Genomic DNA, 11,228 nt, shown 5'->3' with positions numbered 1-11,228 from the left:
TTTGGAGCTAAATGTAACTCTTTACTTTCATAATAACAGCGTAGACCAGATATATGCCAAGAAATCAAGAGACATTAAATATCAATTTCTAACTCCACCCACCCCCACCCCTTCCTTGGAATTCTTAGTTATCAAAACTGAGGTAAGTCTGTATGATTCAAGCATCCAGAGAACCAGGTCAGTTATCCTTAGTATATCTTTGCCTCTATGGTAATACATGGCTCATTTTTTACTATCCACTTGATTTGGGAAAATTGGCTCCATGTTTGTCCCCCCCCCCCTCCTGGACTTTGACGAAATTACACTGCTGGACGTAGATATGAAAAATATCTTTTATATGAGCTATTAAAAATCTGTATAGATACCTGCGATACAAACACGTCCAATAACAATACGCTCATACCGATACGCTTGATACAGATACGTACGATACAGATACAGTATGCAGCCCTTTCCCCAGGGACTATAGAGGGCCATATCATCACCATAACCAAATATTTTAACCTTTGAACTATATTGAACAAAATGGCTATCTCAAAATTATGATTGGATGACTTTGGGGGGAGGGGGTCTGCTGGGAGGGGGGGCTAGTTGCCCTCCAATCTTTTTGGTCACTTAAGAAGGGCACTAGGAAATTTAATTTCCACTCGAATGAGCTATTAAACACCTCTCTATTATGTGCTGGTCATCCCCTAGCCTTTCTAGGAAAAAAACGAAAACAAAAATGGGAGACAGATCAGTGCCACCGATGCAAAAAAGTGATTTTCCTTGTTGTTCAAGGATGGGGACTGTAATTTCTTTTTTCAAGGTTTTCAACCATGCTGATTCCAATGGTACAGTTTTCATTTTGATGTGACGCCAGTTTTGAGGGTTTTCAAGTTTTTTTTTGAAATAAGCTTAAATTTCTTTTCGCAATAAACTTTTACTTTTAAAACAAACCGAAATAATAGTTACAATTCCTGAATCAGTGTTACATGGCAATTTTTTTCAAAAGGTAGTTTTTTTCAAAACAGTTTTTTTTAACTTTCGGTTGCTACGGGCTGTGGTTCGCTCTTTACTAGGGTGCAGCTTCCGCTGCAACAATGATGAGCCCATCCCGGAGTTTTTACGACCACCATTTACATAAAATTCTTATATGCCCTTGGGGCATAACTTACAGCCCTTGAACTGAGGGCTGTGGGGTTGTCATCCTCAAAGATATAATTTCCAGACCTTTCAACTACGCTGAACAAAATGGCTATTTCAAAATTTGATTCGACGTTTTTTGGGAATTGATGGTTGTGGGCTTGTTGCCCTCAAATCACTTATGACTAATAAAAAGGGCATTAGTCCTTTAAATTTCCAATCAAATGAGCCTTGTTCGAAATTTCTAAAACACCAAATGATCATCTCAAAATTTCTATCAGATGCATTTCGGGAAGATACGAGGTGTGGGGGGGGATCCATCTTTTGAATCTTAAAAAGGGCCCTAGAACTTCTGATTACCAATCCAATGGGCCCACTCCGAAGTTTATACGGTTACCGTTTCTATATATACCTTATATACCCCAGGGCATAATTTTACAACCCGTGCCCTGAGGGCTGTGGGGAGGTTGTCATCCTCAAAGACATAATCTCCGGACCTTTCAACTACGATGAACAAAACAATGGCTATCTCAAAATTTGACGTGTTTGGGGAATTCATGGGCGTGGGAGGGGAGTTAATTACCCTCCAATCACTTTCGACTATTGAAAAGGGCACTAGCCCTTTCAATTTCCAATCGAATGAATCCTTTTCAAAGTTTCTACGACACTTCCTTCAATACGAAGTGCCATGGTCTAAAACCACAAAAAAAAACATTGTGCCCACATCGCTCTTTACTTAGCCAGCGCTATTGCGCTTCCTATAATGAGGTCAGTTGTTTGCATAAGATAGATTATTTCAGGTATGCAAGACAACAATTATAATATCGCCATCCTCATAAATCCGTTTACTGGCTTCGTTTTCAATTTGTCGGAAGATACTACAATGCATTTTAGAAAATTTCTCGAGATCATGCAAGATGGGAGAAAAGATTTTGAACCCATTGATAAAACTTGGTTATGAGTTACGGGCTATAAATATATATTAGCTCCAAATTTAAGTTTCAAGTGTGTGTATGTAATGGACAAACGACCCTTCTTGACCAGTAAGGCCCTTACATCGGCCCTCCAGCGTGTTGCTGCAGATGAGTTCGAACAAGGTCCCGTATTACCAAGCTGAGGCCAAACTCACTGCGCCATCATAGGACTAAATTGTTCGGACTTATTTGCTCTACTCTATTGTTTCCAGACCATGGTTTCAATTTGTATTTTACGTATCGTTTTAACAACGCTTCTTGACTACTAAGGTCCTTACAGCGGCCATAAAATGTGTCGCTACAACCGGGCTCAATCTCTGGGTCCCGTATTACCAAGCTGATGTCAAACCCACTGCGTCACCACAGGATGTACGGTCTGAAGGATTGTCACATAAGGTCATTTGAATTTCCGCTGCCAAACAAAGCCATTAGACGGCGTTAAGAATTTTAGGAGCCTAGATTAGTCTTCATTCTTAGCAGCTACTGTAACACTAGCTGTCAAATATGAATCATTGTAAGTGGCAGCGCATAGATTTGTGGACAATGTTATCAATTTCAAACATGGCTGCAGTAGCTAAAGCGATATGTTCCGAAACAAAACTTTTCAGTAGATTAGAAAAACGCAAAATTGTGTGTCAGATCTTTTTTACTGTTATAAGGACCAGATGTCTATATCATACAGGTAATTTAAGGCACATAAGAACAATTGTACTTTTGTTATACACAATTCGATTTAAAAGCTATCTCTATGACTGAGATACAATAATAAAACGCATTCTATAAAACATATTGAGAACCATATAAAATTCACTCAATTAAGAGCTTGGTTAAGTCAGGTGTCAACCGAAAAGAAACTTTACTTCCCTCACATAGCTTCTTTTGAATTACCACGACCGAATTGAGTTGCTTGGTGGCGTTGAGGTATGTGTGCAAAAAAGATAAAAAAAAGAAGAAAATAACGTTTCAAATTTTTTATACTGTTACAAGTATCAATTACAATTTTGGCAACAACTGCTCCATTTACTAGGCATTCCTGGAGTGAGAAAAGATAATTCTTTTTAGAAAAGACAGAAGGTAAACTTAAAATATCTTGAGGTGATAAAGGTATTAAAATAAAACATTTTTCTTCCTTGGCCCCATTCTAGGTCTATTCACACCTGAAAACCACTATTTTGAGATTTGTTCCCTTAACTTTAATTTTAGGAAAGCACCATATTTTCGTTAGTGTTGCCATGTTAAGCTGTCAAAACAAATAAGTAAGACTTTTCTTCCATAATAAAAAAAAAACCAAACATTATTTTCTGCTTAACCAACTCAAACAGTAACGATTGAGATTCCACTCTCTTTAGTATTTTCACAATCATATTAAGGAGGGAGATCAAACCATATAATAGGACCTGCTCAGTTAGAGAGCAGGGATACGAATTAAAATTTTACAATAATACTTCATTACGCTATCTAGATTGCCACGGTAAACTGAAAGCCAGTAGATGACCATTGAGTATTTCTATTTAGAGCCTGCTTTAGTTTCTTAGCATAATTATTACAAAAACTTAAAAGAAAGCATAAAATTTGACTTGTAGATTTTTATTTACATTCGATGAGGAGAGTAAAAAAGGTTAATATGAACAGCTCATTCTTCCATTGCCATTTCCCTATCGTCTGTTCGGACCTCCTCCACAATCCTTTCCACTTTTTTAAGACCAGCTGCAGGTGAGCGAATAAGTGACAGATTTCTTTGGACTTCAATCCTATCACAAACCCTTTGAATTTCTTTGCCTTTTTGCAACCTTTTTAGAACGTGGTTGGCTACTCTTCTCTGTCTGATTTCTTCCACTCGCTTCATTGCCTCAACTAAAAAAAACAGTAAAAATAAATAAATGATAATAATAAAAAAAATCAGGAAAATCAGGCAAAAAAAGCATTGAGATATCAAATACTTAGATACCTTATCTGAAAAAAAAAAAACATAAAAAGAAGAGAACAAATTCAAGGTCTAAACTTGCTTTGCGATAAAATTACATTTATGACGCAGAAATTATATTTCTGATTTTAGGGCACTTTCTAAAGTGGATTGTTCTTAGATTTTTGAGATTTCAATTCATGGATATATATATATATATATATATATATATATATATATATATATATATATATATATATATATATATATATATATATATATATATACATATATATATATATATATATATATATATATATATATATATATATATATATATATATATATATATATATATATATATATATATATTCTTGATGTCATGACGTACAAATGGACCTTAAGTTAGAAGTGTTGCCTTTGTAAACTTACATTTTTTTTTTTTTTTTGCTGAACCTTAGTTTCTTTCAATTGTTCAGGTGGTGGGACAAAAACTTCTTTTTCTTCCAATGATTTATCCAGTCCAGGTTTTTGATTTTCAAGGGTATGGAAGGCATTGACGACCAACTTTTTTTCTTTTAATTGTTCAGGTGGTGGGATAAAAACTTCTTTTTCTTTCAACGATTTATTCAGTCCATATTTTTGATTTTAAAAAGTATGGTAGGTATTGATGACCTTATCCATGTCAAAATACAAAACCCAATCATCATAGCTATCATTTTCAATTTGTTCGGTTCGTTACACCTCGGCTTATCTTTCGTCATTATGAAATACATATCGTCGAACCTTTTTTTTTTTTTTAACAAAGGTATGGGGCACGCGGCAGGCTTCTATACATAGATTCTCACTGTCGCTTGTATTCTAAACGCAGACAGTTTGTGCCTTTTATTAATGTCTTGATGTCCGAGTGGACCTTAAATTAGAAGTGGTGCCTTTGTAATTTTTTTTTTCATGCACCTTTAACTTTTGCCTTGGCTTGTTTTTTGTCAGTATAAAGACATATCGCCGAACCGTTGTTATTTTAATTGTTCAAGTGGTGGGACAAAAACCTCTTTTTCTTCCAACAATTTAACTAATCCAGGTTTTTGGTTTTACAAGGTATGGAAGACATTGACGACCACCTTATCCCTGTCAAAATCTAAAACCCAATCATCATCGCATGATTTTCAATTTGTTTGCTTCGTTACACCTCGGCTTATCTTTCGTCATTATGAAATACATATCGCCGAACCTTTATTTTTTAACAAAGGTATGATAGGCATTGATGACCTTATCCATGTCAAAATCCCAAACCTAATCATTATCGCTATCATTTTCAATTTTGACATGTTTTGATTCTCGCTGTCCAGGTTGATTTTCATTGACTCGCTGCTCTTCATTTTCATTTTTGAATCCTCTACTTGTCCGTTGTCGTATGTCTTCTAACCGCGCGTGTCTTTGCCCTTCATTTTCTTTTTTGACACGCCCTAATTGTCGTTTTCGCATATTTTTTGCATGACATCGTACAAGAAAACACTTATATGATGCCATATACGATGTCAGAAGAAATGCTTATATGATGTAATAACTTAGTGTATGACGTCATTTGCAAAAACCAAAATTAAGGCTCTTAACGATTTTTCTCAGACTTCTGACCTAACTACATCTTTTTTTTTATGCGAGAATATCCCAAGATACCAATTTTCCCGAAAAAATACGGAGCTGTTTTCGAGAAACAGAATAAATATTTTCTGAGACCACACTGGCTAATCATGATAAACAAAAAATCGCGAAGAAAGGAAACGAGGACAATTAACAGCCAGTGAAAAAATTGAAAAAACTTTTTTAACAACGGCAAAGATAAAACCAGCCCCATTCTGGGTAGTGGTGTTCATAGAATTCCTTGTTCTTGTGGCTGTTTTTATGTTGGTAGAACCCAACAGCAATTGGGGGAGAGGTTATCTGAGCACAAGTCCTCAATCGACAAGACAATGAGGTTACGCCAAAGGCCTGAGGTTTTTGATTCCGCCTTGGCGCAACATGTTTACGAGAATCCACACCATTTCATTTCGTTTGACGAGGCCTCTATCGTTGCCCCCGTTAAAGGTCTCACGCAAGTTTTCAGGGAGGCAGTTGAAATAAAAAAGCACATTCACCAAAAGGTAGCTCTCAATAGAGACACTGGAGAAATTTTTCTAAGTCCCATTTATGACAAAATTATTAATTCTGATCGTTTTTACATACATCCACAAAGTTATATTGTGCAATCGAATAGAGTCTCAGATAACAATCAAACTGGAAAGCGATCAGCCTTTAAAAGTGCTTTACGCAAAATGAAATTCTGAAATGCCATGTAGACTTGTGTTTTTTATTCAGTTACCCTTTCACCGTTACTAGGAAAGGGTCGTCCAATTTTAGTTCGGTGTTTTTATTTTAAGGTTTGGTTTTTACATTTTTATCAGTTTTATTCTGCACTGACGACGGTCAAGCGGAGGTCTTGACCGAAATATTTGCATAATTTTTTTAATTTTTTCACTAGCTGTTAATTGTCCTCGTTTCCTTTCTTCGCGATTTTTTGTTTAGAAACAGAATAAATACATACATACATAAATAAAAACACAATTATTACTCACAGATAAAGATAGTACATAGTATATATATATATATATATATATATATATATATATATATATATATATATATATATATATATATATATATATATATGTTCGTTAAAACCTAGATCTTTCTTGTGATCAGAATCGTGAATATACCAGTTTTAATAAAAAAAAAGAAGAAAAATGTATAACGCGATCCTTCATTAAATTGAAATTTTGATTTGACAGACATTCTGCTAATACTTCATCCATTAAATTACCACTAGAAATTATATCTTTCAGTAATAATATTTCAATGAAATCATTTTGGGGAGATTTCCATTTCCCAAGTCCAGGATGTACTTTGCACATGCTTCCTGTTCAGAATTGACCCACATATTCTTTTCTAAGAAAAGTTGTTTGAAATAATTCCAAAGATTACTTTTTTCATTGACAATTTAAGTGTTTCACTACGGTTGCAACTTTGAATTTGCAATGGACCTCAACAACTGAGCCATACTTTGTAAGCCATTCTTGGGTAACATCGGTTCTTTGTCAAGTAGGAAAACGACAAAATTTTTGTCACGTTGTCTTAGAACCATTTCATTTGACGGAAAACTATGGTCAGCATTAAGAGCGAGCAAAGCACATACTTCATAACATGCAGGAGGGTTGAACCGTTTATAATCGAAACCATATAGCCCAGCAAAAATAAGCCGCAAGTTTGGAGGCTGTGGTCCCACTATGGCAGCAAGTCGATCTACATCATCCTCTACTTCTCGCATTTTCTCTTTACCTGTGTCTCGCATTATTTCTTTCAAGAGATCCCATAAGTTAAAGGACGTGCAAGGCGTTCTTCAACAGCTTCATCGAGGTTCTTCTTCTAACCTAATATTTCGTTGTTCTTTACTCCTAAGAACCTTTGGAAGATTAGGCTCGGATCTATCTGCTTGATGTCTGGCGAGCGTGCTCGCTTGGCTGTCATGAGGGTTACTTGTGATTTCTTTCTGAAAAGATAATCCTTTACTGGCTTGTCGACCATACCATCAAGAATTACTATTCCCACTCTTAGTGCTTCTTCTGCGTTTGATTCTAAGGGAGTCATTACTCCATTCACAACATTTCTCAGTCCTAGACAATCTACGAATAAGTTTGACTTTTAAAGCCTTTCTGTGACAAACAACGTGTTTTCGTGGTCCCTTTTTTGCCTTGAAAGTGCCATCTCCTTGTGTTGTTCACTAGCCCAGTATTTCTTCCTTGTAATTTCTGCATGAGATAGTTGACATCAATACAAGCAAGACACGACATAACCCAATGATCTCACTGAAAGTCTGCCATTTCGCCTTCACTTGTAACGCCTCTGGATGTCTTAAGACTCTTCATAAATTGCTGTTCTATAACCAGGTCAGCTGGTTACATAACAACAACAATAACAAGCTCATCCCTTAAGCGTTCTTGCAGTTTTTTCTTCATATAACTAGTTCTATATAGGCTCAAGCCTATCTTCTGGGAAAAACTGTTTCATTTTTCCACACAGGTCACTGATATATAGTTACATTTTGTCATTTTCCAGGAAGTATTCCAAGACCAGTAAAAATATCTCATGCTTTTCTGCATCACCAGGTCTTCCAGGTTTCATCTTTTTAGTAGCCTTGACTTCACTGACAAACTTTGAGGGTACGTTACGATATTTTCGAAAAGCAGCTGAGCACGACATATGAGAACTCACAATGGAGAAAAAGCCTATGAATGTGAGATGTATCAAAAGAAATTCTCTAAAAAGATAAGTTCGAATATGCTTATGACAACTCATACTGGTGAAAAATGCAAAAAGAAATTGCCTTTTCGGTCAAGTTTGGCTGTGCATAAGAGAACTCACTCTGGAGAAAAACCCCTATGAATGTGAAGTACGCAAAAAAAAAATATATCTTCAAAACAAAATTTGATTGATCATATGGAATCCACAATAGCGAGAACTAATATCAATGTGAAGCCTGCGAGAAGAAGTTTTCTTGGAAGTCAAATTTGGCTGCACATATAAGAACTCACAATAGAAAAACTCTATGAATGTGGAGCATGCAAAAATACATTTTTTCGGAAGTCAAATTTCCTCAGAAGATAAGTTTGACTGTGCACATGAGAAAACACACTGCAGAAAAGCCCAATGAATGTGATAAGAAATTTTAAATAGAAGATGTTTGTATAATGTTTCGTTTCTGGAGTCAATAACTATTTATCTATCTATATATCCTTGATACTATTCTAGGTCATTAGGATCTCAAGAGGTGATAAAAACTGAAGCAATTTCTCCTGTAGCATTGTAGCTTCTTTTTTACATAGTATCGAGGGTCTTATTTGTAGAAAAACGAATGCTAATAGTCTTTCACACAAAAAACTTAGCGATCGAAAACAAGCATGGAAACTTCTTTCTTCTTGATTCTCAGCAAGTAAAATGAAGTTGTTTTTATATATTCCCTAACCAAATAGGAATGCGAAAGGATTAGTATTAAACATCTTCCTTAATTCCCAACCACCCCACCCAAGTCTCTATGGGGCTTCGTCAGAACATACCTTCTTTGATTTGAATTAATGTGTAAGTTTTTAATTTAACTACAGTAATTTACAGTAATAACTGTCATTAACAAACAAACTAGGTGTAGTCAAATTCGTAACATAAATATTAACTAGTTTATTCGTTTTTTATTTGGGTCTGAGGGATATGTCAACTTCAAAATGTAGACATGTCGACATGTCAAAATGTAGACAAAATGCAGACACATCAATCACGCTTTAAGATCTATTTATTCATTTATGTTATTACTTGCTTTGTTTTTTTGGATGATACTGTCTATTTAGTGTTTTGTCGTTTTGGGTTTCACTAATTTATTAGCAATTATTAAGGTTAGCGTTAAGTCTGAATTGCGTACGATATAGTTCCCTGCTATACTTAGATATAAGACGGCAGTTACTTTCTTTGAAAGACTATCTTTTAAGAAAGTGTTTTTTGATTAATTGTATTTCATTTTTAATTGCAAAAAGTTTCAAGTTTCTATAGCATGGGGGGGGGGGTACTTACTGCCCAATTATTCTTGACTTTAAAAAACAGATCTAGAACTTAAATTTAAATCGAATGAGGCTTTTTTCAAAGTCTATACGATTACCTCTTTGATAAAAACCTTATATATGAACAATAGACAGCTTGCATAACTTGTGGACAGCGATTGACAACAATGAATGGATTGAAAAAATAGATCCAATAAGGGGGTTTAGACCATTTCACTTACTGACACAAAGGGATCACGACTGATTGGAATTGACCTTAATAGGTTTTTGTGTGCCAAAGCAATTTTGCGTCTATCACAGAGTATGTATTTTAACCTTATAATTGGATAATTATAATAGGTTTCCTATGTGTTCTTCCCATACAAAACCCCTTCCCATAAGTTATAAACCCCCTTTAATAAGTTATGCCCCAGGGCATAACCTAAAACGCCTACCCCAGGGCCCTGATGGGCTGTGTCGACACCGGACTTTTTTGTTATCAGAACTTTGAACTATTTTAACAAAATGTCTAGCTCAAAATTTTTATTTGATGCATTTAGGGCTTGGAGGAGGAGGGGCTAGTTACCCTACAATCTCTTTTGACTATTCAAAAGTGAGCAAAAACTTTTAATTTTCAGTTAAATGAGCCCGCTCTGAAGTTCATACGAACATACCTTTGACAACGAAAAATGGAAAGAATTTAGAGAATTTTTGGATCATAGACCTTGCACTGAGGGCCTAGGAGTAGTTGTTTTCCTCAAAGAATAAATTCTAAGAACTTAAAACTACGTTTAATAAAATGGCTGTCTCAAAATTTTGATTGGATGTGTTTGGGGAAAAGGGGGGCGTGAGAGGGGGGTTAGGTGCCCTCAAATCACTTTCGACTATTAAAAAGGGCACTAGCCGTTTGAATTTCCAATCGAATGAGCCTTTTTCGAACTTTCTACGTCGCCATATTACATAAAACCTCAGACGCCCCCAGTGTATACTTACAACCTTTGCCTTGAGGGGTGTGGGGTAGTTTCTTCTCCACAGGATGTGCTATTGTCTTGCGCTCTATGTCTCTTTCATTGTTAAGGAGGAGAGGAGATGCCTATTAGGTGTGTGTTAATACCAAAACATTTTAACTCTCATTGGACCTTCAGGTATAAACAGAATTAGTTCAAAGGAAGGTGTGGGGAAAAAGGGCGGGTGGGGGGGGGGGCTTATTTGCCCTTCGATCAATTTTGACTCTTAAGAGCTGGACTAGAACTTCCAATTTCCAATCAAATGAGCCATCTCTGAAGTTTATACGAGAATCCCCTCCTGCCCCCGGGCCCTGGGGGCGTTTTGTCGACGCAAGAGTTTTGTTACTTAACCTTTCAACTATTTTTAACAAAATGGTATTTTTAACCCTTGCATATAAAGCTGTTCTGGGGGGGAAAGTAATAAAAAATATTGAAGGTATATAAGATTTATTAATTTATTTATGTTTGCAACGGTTATTTTTACGTTTGTAAGATAGTTAATTTTAATTTCTGTTCGTTCGGGTTTTTTTTTATTCTTTAACAGCAATTTCTGGTCTTTTTGAGTTTTAACTATAATAGGAATTAATTTCTGCTGGTCCTG

At 35.6% G+C, this 11,228-nt stretch overlaps 1 protein-coding gene across 1 annotated transcript in view; it reads right to left on the bottom strand.

Annotated features, from left to right (window-relative positions):
* Window positions 1-3,670: 3,670 nt before the first annotated feature.
* Window positions 3,671-11,228, bottom strand: part of RpL24-like (ribosomal protein L24-like) — a 40,137-nt gene continuing 32,579 nt past the window's right edge. Inside the window, exon 3 of the mRNA XM_089087037.1 lies at window positions 3,671-3,953. Coding sequence (XP_088943163.1) covers window positions 3,733-3,953 — 221 coding nt within the window. The 3' untranslated portion in view covers window positions 3,671-3,732. The remainder of the gene's footprint in view (window positions 3,954-11,228) is intronic.

This window comes from Artemia sp. Qi Xiang Cuo, chromosome 3 (assembly GCF_049724085.1).
Source record: "Artemia sp. Qi Xiang Cuo chromosome 3, ASM4972408v1, whole genome shotgun sequence".
Classification (NCBI taxonomy): Eukaryota; Metazoa; Arthropoda; class Branchiopoda; order Anostraca; family Artemiidae; genus Artemia; species Artemia sp. Qi Xiang Cuo.
Note: the sequence above shows the minus strand (reverse complement) of the source record. Positions and strands in the feature narration are given on the sequence as shown.